The sequence below is a fragment of the Lipotes vexillifer genome, unplaced genomic scaffold, assembly GCF_000442215.2.
Source record: "Lipotes vexillifer unplaced genomic scaffold, Lipotes_vexillifer_v1.1 scaffold683, whole genome shotgun sequence".
In the NCBI taxonomy this organism is placed as follows: Eukaryota; Metazoa; Chordata; class Mammalia; order Artiodactyla; family Lipotidae; genus Lipotes; species Lipotes vexillifer.
The window spans coordinates 865,043-883,484 of record NW_006779881.1 but is presented as its reverse complement, the minus strand read 5'-3'; the positions used below and the strand labels follow the sequence as shown (position 1 = coordinate 883,484).

Genomic DNA, 18,442 nt, shown 5'->3' with positions numbered 1-18,442 from the left:
GTTGAGGCCATCAAGCCATTAGCCACCCTCAAATGTGCACCTTGAGGTGAATCTGGAGAAAACAGGACACTAGCCAGAGATAGTTAAGGTGCACGTCAAAGGAATGAATTCAATGAGCCCAGACTCTTGCATCTTCCCATATACAGAAAAGCACTAAATTCATTAACTTGAGATGTCAAGTTTTCTTTAATTAACAGTAATCTTTTGATGTCCCAACTACCTGGTTTTTGTTGCAAAAACTATATATCCTGGCTCCTCCCTTACCTCCTCAGAGCAGTCCCTCTAAGTTATCTGAGAAGCTGCCTCCAGGGCTTAAGCCCTCATCAAGTCCACCAAATAAAATATAATTCTCAACTTTAACGCTGTGCATTTTTTTTTCAGCTGACATTACAAAGAAAGAAAATTATAAATCCATGTCCTTCATGAACATAGATGCAAAAACACTTAAGATATTAAGGAATCCAGCAATACATTAAAGGGATAATATAGCATGACTCAGTAAGGGTTTATCCAAGGAATACAAGGTTTAACATTCCAAATGCAATCAGTGTTATTCAACATGCAAACAGAATAAAGAAAAGCCATATAACCACTTCGATGGTACAGAAAAAGCAGTTAACGAATTCTACACCCATTCATGATAAAAACTCTCACCGAACTGGGCTTACTAGAGAACTTCCTCAACGTGATAAATGGCATCTACAAAAGCCCTACAGCTTATGCCACACTTAGTGGTGAAAGACTGAACAGTTTCTTCCTAAGAATGGAAAAAAGGCTGGAGGCCCACTTTCACCACTTCTAGTCAACACTGTACTAGATTCTGGTCACTGCAATAAGGTTCTAGGAAGGGACAGGGGAGGAGAAAGGAAAGGCACAGGAGAAGTGTCTATTTGCAGATGACATAATTGTTTATATAGAAAATCCCAAGGCATCTTTAAAAAATACTAGAACTAACAAGATTGTAGAATACAAGGTTAATATACAAAAATTAATTACATTTTTATTACTAGTAGCAAGCAACTGGATTTTAAAATACATAGCATCCAAATCCAAAATATTCAGGATTAAATCTAACTGGAAACATCAAAGTCCTCTACACTGAAAACTAAAAAACATTCCTGAGAGAAATTAAAGACATAATGAATAGAAAGATACAACACTTCCATGGCTTGAAATAACATTGTTAAGATGTCAATTCTCCCCAGATCAGGTTGCCTGGGGATAAGAATGGAGGGAGGCACATGTTACAAAGGGGCATGGAGAAACTTTTAGGTATGACAGAAATGTTCATAGTGTCAACTACTAATAACTTTACATGTCAAAAATCCTCAAACTGTAAACTTTAAACATTCAATTAATTGTACATAAACTATCTCTCAATGGTACTGTAAAAAAACAGAGAACTACATCTTACCCATTGATCAAAATAACCTCTTATGAAACACTTTCTGGTCTACAACTCTAACTGTGTAGCATTTCTCCTGCTTTAAAAAGAAATTTTATTTCTACATATCTCCTGGAGGCAACATGTAGTGCCTCCCACCTAATGTACACTCAGTATGTTTGCCCAATTGAAATAAATGTTTTTTTTTCATTCTAAGAATAAGTATGTAGACTGCATTCCTTCCTCTGCTCACTTATACCTTTAACTGAACCCTCCCTCATTCAGACTCAGCCTCAGAGAAGGAAGGCACACAGTGGGGGATCACTTAAACAAGGAAACCATTCTGTGTAACAATGTGGGATCTTAGTTCCCTGACCAGCAATGAACTGTGCCCCCTGAAGTGGAAGTGCTGAGTCTTAACCACTGGACCCAGGGAAGTCCCCTATCATTTGCTATTTCCCATGCCAAAAACTTACACTTCTGTATCAAATTCTAAGTCTCACTCCTCTTCCTATACGCCTTTCCAGGGCAGCATTATCTATTGATATTTTGAGTCACTTTAGTTACCACTGTTTGATCTAACATGTTGATTAATTACTTAGTAATGTGCTGTCACTTATAATAATATTTATGACACTTAATTATATATATATGAAGATTAAATGTGGGGGAGTCTCTTAAAATCAAGGACCATTAACCAAAACCAGACAAAGACACTACAAAAAGAGAAAATTACAGGCCAATATCTCTGATGAATATACATGCAAAAATACTCAACAAAATATTAGCAAACCGAATTCAACAACATATAAAAAGACACACACAAAAGCATTTGACAAAATTCAAATCCACTCATGATAACATCTCTCTTCAAAGCTGGTATAGAGGGAAAATATCTCAGCATAAAAAGGTCATGCATGACAAACTCAAAGCCAACATAGTACTCAATAGTGAAAAGCTGAAAGCCTTTCCTCTAAAATCAGGAACAAGAAAAGAATGCCCACTCTTGCCACTTCTATTACACACAGTACTGAAGTCCTAGCCACAGCAAGCAGACAAGAAAAAGCAAACAAAAAAACCAAGGCACCCAAACTGGAAGGGAATAAGTAGAACTGTCACTACTTGCAGATAACATCATACTATACATAGAAAATCCTAAAGTCTCCAGCAAAAAAAACTATTAGAATAAATGAATTCAGTTGTAAGATACAAGATTAATATACAGAAATCTATTGCTCTTCTATACACTAATAATGAACTCTCAGAAAGAGAACACAAGAAAACAACCCCATTTAAAACTGCATCAAAAAGAATAAAACACCTAGGAATACACTTAACCAAGGAAGTGAAATACCTATACTCTGAAAACTGTAAAACACTGATGAAGATTTGAAGATGATACAAAGAAATGGAAAGATATCCTATGTTCCTGGATTAGAAGAACTAATATTGGTAAAATGGTCATACTACAAAGCAACCTACAGACTTAATGCAATTCTTATCAAATACCCATGACATTTTTCATAGAAGTAGAACAACTAATCCTAAAATTTATATGGAACCACAAAAGATCTTGAATTGCCAAAGCAATCTTGAGAAAAAAGAACAAAGCTCAAGAATCACACTCTCTGGCTTCAAACTCTACTACAAAGCTACAGTAATCAGAACAGCATGGTACTGAGACAAAAACAGATACATAGATCAATGGAGCAGAACAGAGAGCCCAGAAATAAATCCATACACTTATGGTCAATTAATCTATAACAAAGGAGACAAGAATATACAATAGAGAAAAGAGTCTCTTCAATAAATGATGCTGGGAAAATGGACAGCTACATGTAAAAAGTATGAAATGAGAACATTTCCTCACATCATATGCAAAAATAAACTCAAAATGGATTAAAGACCTAAATGTAAAACCCAAAACCATAAAACTCCTAGAAAAGACCACAGGCAAAACATTCTTTGAGATAAATCATAGCAATATTATTTTGGATCTGTCTCCTAAGGCCAAAAATTAAAAAAATAAACAGGATCCATCAACAAAACAAAAAGATCACCTACTATATGGGAGAAAAAAGTTGTAAATGATATGACCAATAAGGGGTTAATACCCAAAATATATAAACAAGCTCATACAACTCAACATCAAAAAAACAAACAACCCAATTAAAAAATGGGCAGAAGACCTGAATAGACACTTTTCCAAAGATATACAGATGGCCAACAAGCACATGAAAAAATGCTCAACATCACTAATCAGAGAAATACAAATCAAAACCACAATGAGATATCACTGCACACCTGTCAAAATAACTATCATCAGAAAGTCTACAAATAAATGTTGTCAAGGATGTGGGAAAAAAAAGGAACCCTAGAATGCTGCTGGTGAGATTGTAAATTGGTGCAGTCACTATAGAAAACAGTACGGAGTTCCTCAAAAAACTAAAACAGAGAACTACCATACGATCCAGCAATTCCACTCCTGGGTATATATCTGAAGAAAACAAAAACACTAATTTGAAAAGATACACGCACCCCAATGTTCATAGCAGCATTATTTACAATAGTCAAGATATGGAAGCAAACTAATTGTCCCTCAACAGATGAATGGATAAAGAAGTGGGAGATATATATATAAAATACTCCGTTATACATATATACATATATATATTCATACAGGTATCATATATAATGGAATATTACTCAGCCATAAAAACAAATGAGGGGGCTTCCCTGGTGGCGCAGTGGTTGAGAGTCCACCTGCCGATGCAGGGGACACAGGTTCATGCCCTGGTCCGGGAAGATCCCACATGCTGCAGAGCGGCTGGGCCCGTGAGCCATGGCTGCTGAGCCTGCACGTCCGGAGCCTGTGCTCCACAATGGGAGAGGCCACAACAGTGAGAGGCCCACGTACCTCAAAAAAAAAAAAAAAAGAATGAGGGACTTCTGTGGTGGTGCAGTGGTTAAGAATTCACCTGCCAATGCAGGGGACACGGGTTCGAGCCCTGGTCCAGGAAGATCGCACATGCTGCGGAGCAACTATGCCCACGCGCCACAACTACTGAGCCTGTGCTCTAGAGCCCGCAAGCCACAACTACTGAGCCTGCATGCCAAACTACTGAAGCCCGCGTGCCTAGAGCCAGTGCTCCGCAACAGAGAAGCCACTGCAATGAGAAGCCTGCGCACCGCAACTAAGAGTAGCCCCCGCTCGCTGCAACTAGACAAAGCCCGTGCGCAGCAATGAAGACCCAACGCAGCCAAAATAAATAAATTTTAAAAATAAATAAATTTATAAAAAATAATAATGATGATGAAATTCTGCCATTTGCAACAATGTGAATGAACCCATAGGGTATTATGCTTAGTGAAAAAGGTCAAATATTCTATGTCATCACTTTCGTGTTGAATCTAAAGAATAAAATGAATGTATAGAACAAAACAGAAATAGACTCACAGATACAGAGAAAAAACTAGTGGTTACCAGTGAGGGGAGGGAAGTGGGGAGAGGCAAGACAGGGGTATGGGATTAAGAGATAGAAACTACTATGTATAAAATAAATAAGCAACGAGGATATATTGTACAGCACAGGGGAATATAGCCATTACTTTGTAATAACTTTAAATGGAGTATAATCTATGAAAATACTAAATCATTATGTCATACAACTGAAACTAATATAATAGTGCATATCAAGAAACTAATATAATAGTACATATCAACTATACTTCAATTTAAAAAAAATTTAAATAACACTGAAGAAAAAAATTAGTATTCAAATCCAAAAATAAATAAAGGCCCACTATCTCACAATAAGATATGCATACATAAAAAGAAATCTGATTCAGCCTTGTGATCTTCAGCACAGCAAATACTAGTGGCAGTATAACGCAGTTGTAAACAGCATAGACTCTGAAGGCAGACTACCTGAGTTCATAATCCTGGCCTTGGTACTTATTGTCCTTTGTACCCTTCGATAACAACACCCGTGCCTATCGGTTTCATCATTTGGAGTTACTATAAAAATTAAATGAGTTAATATACATAAAATTCTTTAAGAAAAAATCTAGCACATAAACTCAATTATCATTATTATTATTATGCTGTTATCTTAGTTCACGTTGCTATAACAGAATACCATAAATTGGGTGGCTTATTAACAACAGAAATTTGTTTTTCACAGTTCTGGAGGCTGGAAGTCCAAGATCATGGTGCCAGCACGGTCAGGTTCTGCTAAGAGCCTTCTTGCAGGTATCTTCATTGCTATTCTCACATGCTAGAAAACAGCTAGCCAGCTCTCTGGCTATTCTTATAAGGGCACTGATCCCATTTATGAGAGCTTCATATTCCTGATCCAATTAACTACCGAAGGCTTCACCTCCAAATACCATCACTCTGGGATGAGGGTTTCAACGTAAGAATTTGGGGGAAACACAAACATTCAGTCCACAGCAGCTCTTAAGATTTCTATCTTTTCCTTTAAAATAGCTGAGAATACTGAAGCTCAAAAAATCTAACAACTTGCCAGAAGTCACAGAAGAAGTAAATTGTAAAGCCAGAAGAAAAACACAGGACTCCTAGTCATGGAGCCCACTCCTCTCCACCATGCTAAACTTTATCAATAATTCTTTTTAGTTCTTCAGGTCTACTTTATGATAAATAAAGAAAACATGGTAACAAGATGAAAGAAATCAGAAAAAGGAAAATGAAAGGCATTTACATTATTCAAGGATTAAGAAAAGAAAGGATTACCACAAGGCCAAGAGAGAACAAGGGTTTGTGTTCATGTAAATGGAGGGAACAGGAAGGCAGTCCAGACAACTGCATTAAGAATACTAGACTGGAGATAACAATCAGGCTTTAATTTTCATTTAAGACATAAAGATACTGTTACTTGCATTTTAAAAAATTGCTTCTCTTTACATGAAAAGCTCTTCTCTCTTCAAAAATGTGTGAAATACTTTGATGTTTCACATATAACTGATATTTACACATGGACAAAGAAGTAACATTTCAAAAATTTAATAAGGAAATTTTAGGGACGTCAACGTATTTACCATCTGCATTTTAAAATCCTTTGAAGTTTCAACTTACGGGTCATGTTTCGTTTTTGACAAAACTTTAAATGTTTAAAAATCGTACTCACTATTTGACCATCTTAGGCATTTCCTTAGATAACCCAATGGTTACTTAAATACAAACTCTGTCCTAATAAAAATACTACCCCCCCAAAGCCTCTAAAAAAAATAGACACATCAGTTTATCAGGACACAAAATTATGTTTTGTAAGAAGAGTATCTTTCAGAGTGTTTGTTAAACAATATCTGTCTCCCTGTTTAGACATACTCTGATTACAGCTGTTCTCTTTCTATAGGTTTCTCTCCTACAGTAGCAACCAACACATAGCTCAGGCCAAAATAAATATCAATATACTAACTGAAAGGCTCTGGTACTGGATATATTATGGAACTATACTACAAAGGCAAATTGTTGAAGCTTTTACATGCTTTAAACTTAAAAGATAAAAAGATAAACAGCAGGAAATAAATACAGAAAATATATGTCCAAAATGTACATTCAAGAACATACATAAAACATAATTCTGTAATCAGAATTCTATATTTCTATATAGACTTCCATTATAAAACTGACAATATGGTCTTCAGGAAAAAAAGGGGGCTCTCAGAAATAAAGAAGTATTGTTCTAAGAACTATGAAACAAAGCAACAGAAAAAAAGTCAGGCTTAATATCCAAAAGGAATGCCCAGTTGTCAACCCAACTAAGAATTCAAATTTCCAAAAATAATTCAAGTTCCAGGAACTTCAGAAGAAGAGAGCAAATGGTAGAGAAGACCACAATTCCTCAGCCCTTCAAGATATACATCCTTGCTAATGCTCTGGGTTAAACAATGTGGATTCTTCTCCTCTTCCTTTAAAATCTGGCAATAGATGCTAAACATTTTATACTCCACTTTTCCACACAATTAAAGTCCATGTGCTCAATATGTTTTAAAAAGCAAAAGATGGAGGGCAATAAGTGAAGGTTCATTCCCTCTCAAATTTTTACATACATATCTCAGCCTTAAAACTCTATTACCAGAAGACTATGCCACCAATACTAAACTTTATCTTTTTAAATTTTGGTTTGTATAAAACCAAAAAGTGTTCTGACCTAAGAGTTCACTTCTAATTCTGCAGAGCTTAGTAACTTGAGTACTGAATTCCCTCTGCTGGCACCATAAATCTGCCTGACTAAATCCCGTTGCTGCTATACCTCATGGCTCACCCAATCCCAACTTAAACTCAGCTTGAGGTCCTTAGAGACTCTGTGTACAAAATAATTATTACATGGTTGGAAGCAGGAAAAAACATTTTGAGGATAATCAGGAAAATTCAATATAATCAGAACAATTATCTTCAGTGAAAGGGAACGGTTTCGTTATATAAAACCAGTCCTCAGTGGTGTAGACACAGAGTAAAGAGTACCAAATTAAAACTCAAGAGACCTGGATTCTCCCTCAGTTAAACAACAGCTGTGCCCTAATTACAAAACAAACAAACAAACAAACTCCTTTTACTTCCTAAACTGCCCACCTCACTCAAGAGTTGTTGAGATCAAATAATAAGTCTGAAAGTGCTTTGAAAAAATAGAAAATGCTATCCAAATAAAATATTACCTTCATTACAGTTATACTTACTGTATTACTGGAAATGAACTTTTAAGATCTATATTTCTGACATAATAACCCCATCACACTAAATTTGTGATAAAGAGCTTTTACCCGTTCTACAGATCGTGCTCTCTTCTTTGGCCGAGTAGGCAGCGCATCTTCCTTCGGATTGGTGTCTATTGCCCAATAGGACCCCTAAAGGTAAAGAAATAAATTATATTAACAGTATTTTACAGGAACTCTGTAACATTAAAATGGACTTTCACAATCCTCTGCTTCAAAAGCAAACATTCTGCAGTTACAACAATGGAAAAGTAGCATGAGAAGAAATACTAGTTTTGAATGGAGAAAAGTAAAGTTTATACAAGAAAAAAAAAGTCCATTTATAACTATGTTATTAAAGAGAGGAAAAAATCACAATCTGAAGAAGCCAAGTCCAAGAAATCTGCTACAGCCAAATCAAAAAGGGAAATGATCAACTCAACACATTTAAAACATATATATATATATATATATATATACTAATTCTTAATTGAACATATATGATAATTACAACAGCATATGACACTCAAGTCTAACAGAATTTTATTTTATATGTAGTTTCTGCACCCTGGGACCTCACAAAACTAAACAGGTAAGTGAAACAATTTATAAAAACAACTTTCTTGACCACGTTTTAAAACAATAAGTGCAATGGTCTGTACATAAATCTTTTATTGCTTATTCTATCACAGTTAATTTTAACTATTTATCTTCTCTTACGTTTTGATACAAGTTCTCAGACCACTCTTTCGAAAATACATACTGAGGACCTACTGTGTTCCAGGCACTCAGAAATTGTGACTCCCTTGAAAAATAACTTGAAAAGCATAGATCATATAGTTTGCACATATACAAATGAGACCAAAGCTCAGAAAAATAAAAGTGGTCTGTTCAACCAAGGATTTGAGAGTCAGGACCAGAATCAAGTTCTTTGCCTCTATCATTTCATTAATCTTCCTAGGCTGCTTTTTCAGGCAATATTTGACAACAAGGGGAAATACAGCTTTCATCTATCAATTTCCACACTTTGTGCCCAACATGAATTATCTCCTTATATCTCCTTAAATATATCATGTTCTTTCATGCATCTGTGCCTGTCTTACATACTTATCTCGCCTATAATATCCACCTTACCACTGACAAACTCATATTCTACCTCCAAAACTTAGCTCAGATGTTATCTAAAGGAATCCTTCTCTGATCCTCCTACAATACTCAAGAATTCATCTCTCTCTCCCTCTGCAAGATCTCTATACCATTTATACATTTAGATGATTGTCTGCACTTAACATTACAATTTTATTTACAGGTCTGTATCCCTTCTAGGCTACAAGTTCCTTAAGTGTAGAAACTCATTCCTATATCCACAGTGCACGGTAGAATATCAGACACAGAGCAAGTACTCAATAAACATGTGTTAAAATGGCGGGGGTGGGGTGGGGGTGGGGGTGGGGGTAGATGTTGAACAAATTGTGCCAAGAATGTCAGAGTACAGGGTATATAATGCCAGGCCTCCCCAAGTCCTAATCTAGGCAGTATATGAACTCAGCACTCACTTCACACACAGCCATACTGGGGCATTCTTCCATGTTATCTTTTCTGCATTTCAGCTAATGAGCCTACCGGAACTGAGGTAAACTTGCCAAGAACCATGTAAAATGTTAAGCACTAATTATGAGTATGAGTATGGTTATGAGTATGGTTCAGGCTAGCAAGTTGCAAAATAAACAAAGCAGGAAAATGTGCTACACTCAGTTGTTGCTGAAGTTGAAACTGAAGCAGGAAGAAAAATACCCAAACTCACTGGACAACAGTTTAAAAACCACTGTTTATGGAAATGATAAATTTCAGCGTTTAGTTTGCTTTGCATGGTTGTGTATATTTGTATTAATCTGGGAAACCACTCACTGTCCAAACATTACATTGATTTGTTATTAAACATTTTTTTGTTTGTTTGTTTGTTTGTTTGTTTTTTGCGGTACGCGGGCCTCTCACTGTTGTGGCATCTCCCATTGCGGAGCACAGGCTCCGGATGCGCAGGCTCAGCGGCCATGGCTCACGGGCCCAGCCGCTCCGCGGCATGTGGGATCTTCCCAGATCGGGGCACGAACCCGTGTCCCCTGCATCGTCAGGCGGACTCTCAACCACTGCGCCACCAGGGAAGCTCTGTTATTAAACATTTTAATAAAACTACAAAAACAAATATGTATCTGTCCTTCCACACAAAATATAATTGGCTGTAGCTTATCACAAATAGATCAACAAAAGAGAAAAAAATCGTTCATAAGCCTAACCCATCCATTATGTATTTACAAAACCCTGAATGCCCATATATCTGAACAAAACTGTATTTCGAAAAGATACATGCACCCCTATGTTAATAGTAGCACTATTCACAATAGCCAAGACAGAGAAACAACCTAAATGTCCACTGACAGATGAATGAATAAAGAAGATGTGTTATATATATACAATGGAATATTACTCAGCCATAAAAAAGAATGAAATGATGCCATTTGCAGCTACATGGATAGACCTACAGATTATCATACTAAGTTAAGTCAGAAAGACAAATACCATATGATATCACTGTTACGTGGAATCTAAAATATGACACAAATGAACTTAACTACAGAACAGAAACAGACTCATATAGAGAACAGATTTGTGGTTGCCAAGGGGGAAGTAGGGCAGGGGAGGATTGGACTATGAGTTTGGGACTAGCAGATGCAAACTATTATATATAAAATAAACAACAAGGTCCTATCATATAACACTAGGGAACTATATTCAATATCCTGTAATAAACCATAATGGAAAAGAACACATATGTATAACTGAATCACTTGGCTGTACACCAGAAACTAACACAACACTGTAAATCAACTATACTTAAAAAAAAAAAAAAGAAAGAAAAGAAAAAAACCCTGAATGCTCAAATGCAAAAGCAATTGAAATGATTCACAAAAGAAATTGTAAAATCTTCCACCTAGTGGCTCTTGCTAACCTATTATCTGAGTTTCACCTGTGAACTCACCAGTTTGGATTAAATGACTTAAAACTTCCCTTCACAAACCCAAACTGCAAGGTAACATTTGATACCCATTAGGATATCTATCATCAAAAAAACAGAAAATAACAAGTGCCGGCAGGGATGTGGAGAAACTGGAACCTTTGTGCACAGCTAGTGGGAATATAAAGTGGTACAGCTACTGTGAAAAATGGTATGGCAGTTGCTCAAAAACGTAAACATAAAATTACCCTATGATCTATCAATTTCACTTCAAGGTATATACCCAAGAATCAAATGCAGGGACTTGAATAGATATTTGTACCCTCATGTTCATAGCAAGTTATTCACAGTAGCTGAAACGTGAAAGCAACCCAAGTGTCAATCGATGGATGAACATATAAATAAAATATGGTACACACATACAATGGAATATTATTCACTCTTTAAAAGGAAGGAAATTCTGACACATGTATGCTATAACATGAGTAAACCCTGAAGACATGCTGAGTTAAACAAGTCAGTCACAAAAAGGAAAATACTTTGTAATTCTACTGACATGAGGTACCTTAGACAGTCAGAATTATAAAGACAGAAAGTAGAATGGTGGTTGCCAGGAGCTGGGGGGAGGGAGGATGGGGAACTATTGTTTAATGGGTACAGAGTTTCAGTTTGGGAAGATGAACAACTTCTGGAGATGGATGGTGGTGATGGTTGCACAACAGTATTAATGGACTTAATGCCACTGAACTATACACTTGACAACAATGACTACAACAGGGAGATGAACTCAATGCTTTGTGATGACCTAGAGGATGGAATAGGGAGGGTGGGAGGGAGGCTCAAGAGGGAGCGGATATGGGGATATATGTATACATACAGCTGATTCACTTTGTTGTACAGCAGAAAATAACACAACATTATAAATAAAGCAAATTATACTCCAATAAAGATGTGGGGAAAAAAAGTTAATCAGAAAAAGAAATGATTACAATGGTAAATTTTATGTTATATATATTTAACCACACACACAAAAAATCCCTTTCAGCTACCTTTAAAAAGCAGCTACCTTTTCTCTTCCATATTAAACAATATTTCTCGCAGAAACTGAACTGCTTAAATACAGCCAATCAACAAACACAGATTCCTTCCCAGAGTAGGGCCTACTCCTCTAGGCTTATGTGGAGCAAGTAGAAACAAGAGTTTTCTGTTTTCTGGTTTTATTTTTTCAAGTCAACTTTACTTAAGTATATTTTTTAAAAAATAAAGTGCACCCATTTTAAGCATACAGTTAAAGGCGTTTTGACAAATGTATACATGCACGCAACTAACACCAAAATCAAGATAAAGAACATTTCCATCACCCTAAAAAGCTCCTTTGTGTGACTCAACAAGCAACCCCTCTTCCTTTGCCCCCGCATGTCCATCCCATACAACTACTCATCTGCTTCCTATTATTATAGTTTTGCATTTTATAAAATTTCATATAAATAAACTCAAATCGTCACACTATTTTCTACTACTATTAGCAATGTAAGAATCGAGTTGCTCCATGTCTTTGCCAATACTTGGTATTTTAAGCCTTCTCAATTACAACCATCCTAGTGGATGTATAGTTGTACCTCAGTGATTTTTGTGTGCATTTCCTTAATAATGTTGATACGCTTCTTTTCAAGTGCTTATTGGCATCCATGTATTATCCTTTGTGAAGCAGTTATTCATAAATTTTGCTGCATGTTTTATTTGGTTTATAAGATTTTTTGTTTTTTCTGTTACAAGGATTTTTTTATACTTTTTAAATAGCAAGTCCTTTGTCAGAGATAGATACATAGTTAAGTTTCTGTGTAAGTGTGAGGTAAGGATCAATATAAATTTTTCTTTCACCAAGGTATACACTATTTCTTGAAAAGACTATGTCCTTTCCCCATTGAATTACACTGGCATCTCTGTCAAAAATCAGATGAATTTATATGAGTCTACTTCTGAACTCTAGTCTGTTCCATTGATCTACATGTCTACCCTCGTGCTAATACCATTTTGTCTTGATTATTGCAGCTATATAGAAAGTCTTGAAATCAAGCACTGTAAGTCCTACAACCTTGTTTTTTTTCAAAATTGTTTTGCCTGGTCTAGGTCCTTCGCATTTCCACATGACTATGAGAAACAGCTTGTCAATTTCTAAAAAAAAAAAAAAGAAAGAAAGAAAGAAAAAGAAGTCTGCTAGGACTTTTAAACTCTATAAATCAATTTGGGGAAGACTGACATCTAACAATATGTCCTCTTTTCCACAAACATGCTGTATCTCTCCATTTACTTGGGTCTTGTTTTATTTCTCTTGGTAATGTTTTACAGTTTTCAGTAAACATGTCTGCATATATTTTGTTAAAACATATCCCTAAAGTATTTCATTATTTTGGATGCTACTGTAAATGAAATTGCTTTATTTTCCAACCATTAGTTGGTAGCATAAAAAAATTATACTGACCTTGTATCTTGTGACTTTGCTAAACTCACTTATTAGTTCTAGTGGCTATTCCATAGACTCCTTAGGATTTTCGATATATGCAATAAAGCTTTTTGCAAACAAAGAAAATTTTACTTATTCTTTTTCAACCTGGATGCCTTCTATTTTTTTCTTGCCTTATTCCATTGGCTTGGACCTCTAATAGAATGTTGAATAACAGTGAATGCAAGCATTCTTGTTTGTTCTCAATCTCAGAGGAAAAGCATTCAGTGTCTCACCATTAAATATGATATAAACTGTTGGTTTTTTATAGATGCCTTTAATCAAATAAAGGAAATTCCTTTTTATTCCTAGTGTGCTGAGTGTCAAATTTTGTCAAATGTTTCTATACTTGAGATAACATGATTTTTCAGTTTTCTTCTACTCACATGGTGAGTTAAATCAATAGGTTTTTAAATTTTAACCTGCATTGCACTGCTGGGACAAATCCCTCCTGGTCATGATGTATTCTCCTTTTCATATATCAATAAATTTAATTTGCTAATATTGTGTTAAAGATTATTGGGTCTATGTTCAAAGATTATTGGGTCTATGTTCACAAAGATACTGTTCTGTATTTTTGTTATTATTTCTTTGCCATCACAGTGATGGTGACGTCATGAAATAAACTGAAAACTGTTCCTTCATCCACTTTTCTGTGGGGGATGGGGGGGGGTGGTACGAGTTTCTGTAAGACTGGCATTGCTTTTTCCTTAAATATTTTAGCTTCTTGTTTCATTGCTTTTTTTGTTCATTTTCTGTTTTATTGATTTCCCTTTATTATTTCCTTTTTTCTACTTACTTTGGACTCACCTTGCTCTTATTTTTCTAACTTCTTAAGATACATGCTTAAGTAATTGATTTTGGACTCTTCTTATTTTTCAAATAAAAGCATTTAAATTTTGATATTTTCTGCTCTCATCCCTCAGCTCAAAATATTTTCTAATATCCCTTATGATTTCTTCTTTGACCCAGAGGTACTTTAAAACTATATTAATTTCTAAACTTTTGAGATTTTCTAAGCATCTTTTTGTTTTTTATTCCTAATTTAATTCTGCTAGTCAGAAAACATGCATCTGTAAAATTTCATCATTTAGAAGGGATTAATATCAACTTAACAGCTCATACAACTCAACATCAAAAAAAAAAACCCGATTAAAAAATGGGCAGAAGACCTGAATATTTTTCCAAAGACATACAGATGTCCAATAGGCACATGACAAGATGCTCAACTTCACTAATCATCAGGGAAATGCAAATCAAAACCACAACGAAATATCACTTCACACCTGTCAGAATGGCTATCATCAGAAAGACCACAAATAACAAATGCTGGAGAGAATGTGGAAAAAAGGAAACTCCTGTACACTGTTGGTGGGACTGTAATTTGGTGCAGCCACTGTGGAAAACAGTATGGAGGTTCTCCCAAAAAGCTAAAAATGGAACTACCATGTGATCCATCAATTCCACTCCTGGGTATATATGTATTTTAAAAAATGAAAACATAGGGCTTCCCTGGTGGCACAAGTGGTTGAGAGTCCGCCTGCCGATACAGGGGACACGGGTTTGTGCCCTGGTCCAGGAAGATCCCACATGCTGTGGAGAGGCTGGGCCCATGAGCCATGGCCACTAAGCCTGTGCGTCCGGAGCCTGTGCTCTGCAATGGGAGGCCACAGCAGTGAGAGGCCCGTGTACCGCAAAAAAAAGGAAACATTAATTCAAAAGATACATGCACCCCAATGTTCATAGCAGCATTACTTTACAATGGCCAAGATATGGAAGCAACCTAAGTGCCCATCAACATAGAAATGGATAAAGAAGAGGTGGCATACATACACAATGGAATACTACTCTGCCATAAAAAAAAGAATGAAAGTTTGCCATTTGCAACAACATGGATAGACTTGGAGGGTTATTATGCTTAGTGAAATAAAACAGAGAAAGACATATACTGTATTTTATCACTTATATGTGGAATCTAAAAAAATAAAACAAACTAGTAAATATAAAAAAAAGAAACAAACTCACAGATACAGAAAACAAACTAATGGTTACCAGTGGGGAGAGGGAAGTGGGGACGAGCAAGACAGGGGTAGGGGTTTAAGAGGTTGGAACTACTATGTATAAAATAAATAAGCTACAAGGATATATTATACAGCACAGGGAACATAGCCAATATTTTATAACAACTATAAATGGAGTACCTGAAACTTATATAATATACCACATCAACTACACAAAAGATTGTGGATTTGTTGATTTCTCTTTTTAGTTCTGTAGTTTTTGTTTGGTTTTTTTGAAGCTCTACTTTTGGGCACATACATTTATAATTCTCAGATGTTCCTGATCAATTGATCTTTTCTTCTGCTGTATGCAATATTCTGTTAAGGCCATTCAGTGAACTATTCATTTAGTTATTGCATTTTTCAACTCTACAATTCATTCATTCATTATTAGAATATGTTTTATTTTAATTCTTTCAACATATTTATAATGGCTGTTTTGAAATTTGTGTCTGCTAAATCCACTATCTGGGCCACCTGTTCCACCTGATTCAGGAGCTAACTCCAATTCTTATCTAAGCCATACTGACACCAATCTCTTTCACTTCCTTCACTTCAAGGCAAACTCCCCATAAAGGTTTCTGTAAGTAATATACAATGCTGAATTCCAACAAAAGTACTACAGGCATACCTCAGAGATACCGCAGGTTCGGTTGAAGACCACTACAATAAAATGAATATCACAATAAAGCAAGTCATGAATTTTTTAGTTGCCCAGTTCATATAAAAGTTATGTTTACACTATACTGTAATCTATTAAGTGTGCAATATCATTATGTCTAAAAAACAATGTATGTACCTTAATTTAAAAATACTTCATTACTAAAAAATACTAACCATCATCTGAGCCATCAACTAGTCATAATCTTTTTGCTGGTGGAGGGTCTTGCCCCAATGTTGATGGCTGCTGACTAATCAGGGTAGTAGTTGCTGGTAGCTGTGGCAATTTAATAAAATAAGGCAATAATGAAGTTTGCCACATCAATTGATTCTTCCTTTCATGAACAATTTCTCTGTAGCATGCAATGCTGTTTGATAGGATTTTACCCATAGAATTTCTTTCAATAGTGGAATCAATCCTCTCAAACCCTGTTGCTGTTTCCTCAACGAAGTTTATGTAATATTCTAAATCCTTTGCTGTTGTTTCAACAATCTTCACCTTCACCAGGAGTAGATTCCATCTCAAGAAACCATTTTCTTTGCTCACCCCTAAGAAGCTACTCCTCAACCATTAAAGTTCTGTCAAGAGTTTGCAGCAGTTCAGTCCCATCTTCAGGCTCCACTTTTAATTCTAGTTCTCTTGCTGTTCCCACTCCACATCTGCAGTTACCTCCTCCACTGAAGTCTAGAACCCCTCAAAGACATCCATGAGGGTTGGAATCAACTTCTTCCAAACTCCTGTTAATGTTGATGTTTGACCTCTTCCAGTGAATCCATGAGTGTTCCTAAAAGCATATGGAATGCTGAATCCTTTCCAGAACACTTTTCATTTCCTTTGCCCAGATCCAGCAGAGGAATCACTATGGCAGCTATACCTTTATGAAATATATTTCTGAAATAGTAAGGTTTAAGTCAAAATTGTTTGTTGATCCATGGGCTGCACAATGGATGTTGTGTTATTAGCAGGCATGAAAACAACATTAATCTCATTGTACATCTCCACCAGAGCTCTTGGGTGACCAGGTACAATTTCAATGAGCAGTAATAGTTTGAAAGGAATCTTTTTTTCTGAGCAGTAAGTCTCAACAGTGGGCTTAACATATTCAGTAAACCATGTTGTTAGCAGATGTACCTTGGTGGTCAGAATGGTAAATGAGCACTGGCTTCAACTTAAACCCACCAGTTACATTAGCTCCTAACAAGAGAGTCAGCCTGTCCTTTGAAGCTTTGCAGCCAGGCAGTGACTTCTCCTCTTTAGCTATAAAAGTCCTAGATGGCATCTTCTTCCAATAGAAAGCTGTTTTGTCTACACTGAAAATCTACTGTTTAGTGTCACCATCATAATGAATTATCTTAGCCAGAACTTCTAGATAACTTGCTGCAGCTTCTGCATCAGCACTTGCTGCTTCACCTTGCACTCTGATGTTACAGAGACAGCTTTGTTCCTTAAACCTCATGAACCAATCTCTGCTAGCTTCAAACTTTTCTTCTGAAGCTTCCTCACCACATTCAGCCTTCATATAACTGTAGAGAGTTGGGCCTTGCTCTGGACTATGCTTTGGCTTAGGGGAATGTTGTAGCTGGTTTGATCTTCTACCCATACCACTAAAACTTTCTCCATATCAGTAATTTCACTTTCTTATCATTTGTATGTTCAGTGGAGTAGGACTTTTAACTTCCTTCAAGAACTTTTCCTTTGCATTCACAACTTGGCTAATGTTCAGCACAAGAGGCCTAGCTTTTGGTCTATCTCAGCTTTCGACATGCCTTCTTCACTAAGCTTAATCATTTTCAGCTTTTGATGTAAAGTGAGAGATGTGCAACTCTTCCTTTCACTTGAATACTTGGGGGCCACTGTAGGGTTATCAGCTGGCCTAACTTCAATATTGGTGTGTCTCAGGGAATAGGGAGGCCCAAGCAGAGGGAGAGAGAAATGCAGGAAAGTCCAGTAAGTGTAACAGTCAGAATACAAACAACATTTATCAATTAAATTTGCAGTCTTATGTGGGCATGGTTCATGGTACCCCAAAACAAGAGTAACATCAAAGATCGCTGATCATGGGCTTCCCTGGTGGCGCAGTGCTTGAGAGTCCGCCTGCCGATGCAGG

General features: G+C 36.2%; 1 protein-coding gene across 1 annotated transcript in view; it reads right to left on the bottom strand.

Moving 5' to 3' along the window:
- FOXJ3 (forkhead box J3) overlaps positions 1-18,442 on the bottom strand; it is a gene marked incomplete at its 5' end in the record, with an annotated part of 112,753 nt that overhangs the window by 49,246 nt on the left and 45,065 nt on the right. Inside the window, one exon of the mRNA XM_007453019.1 lies at positions 8,168-8,251. Coding sequence (XP_007453081.1) covers positions 8,168-8,251 — 84 coding nt within the window. The remainder of the gene's footprint in view (positions 1-8,167; positions 8,252-18,442) is intronic.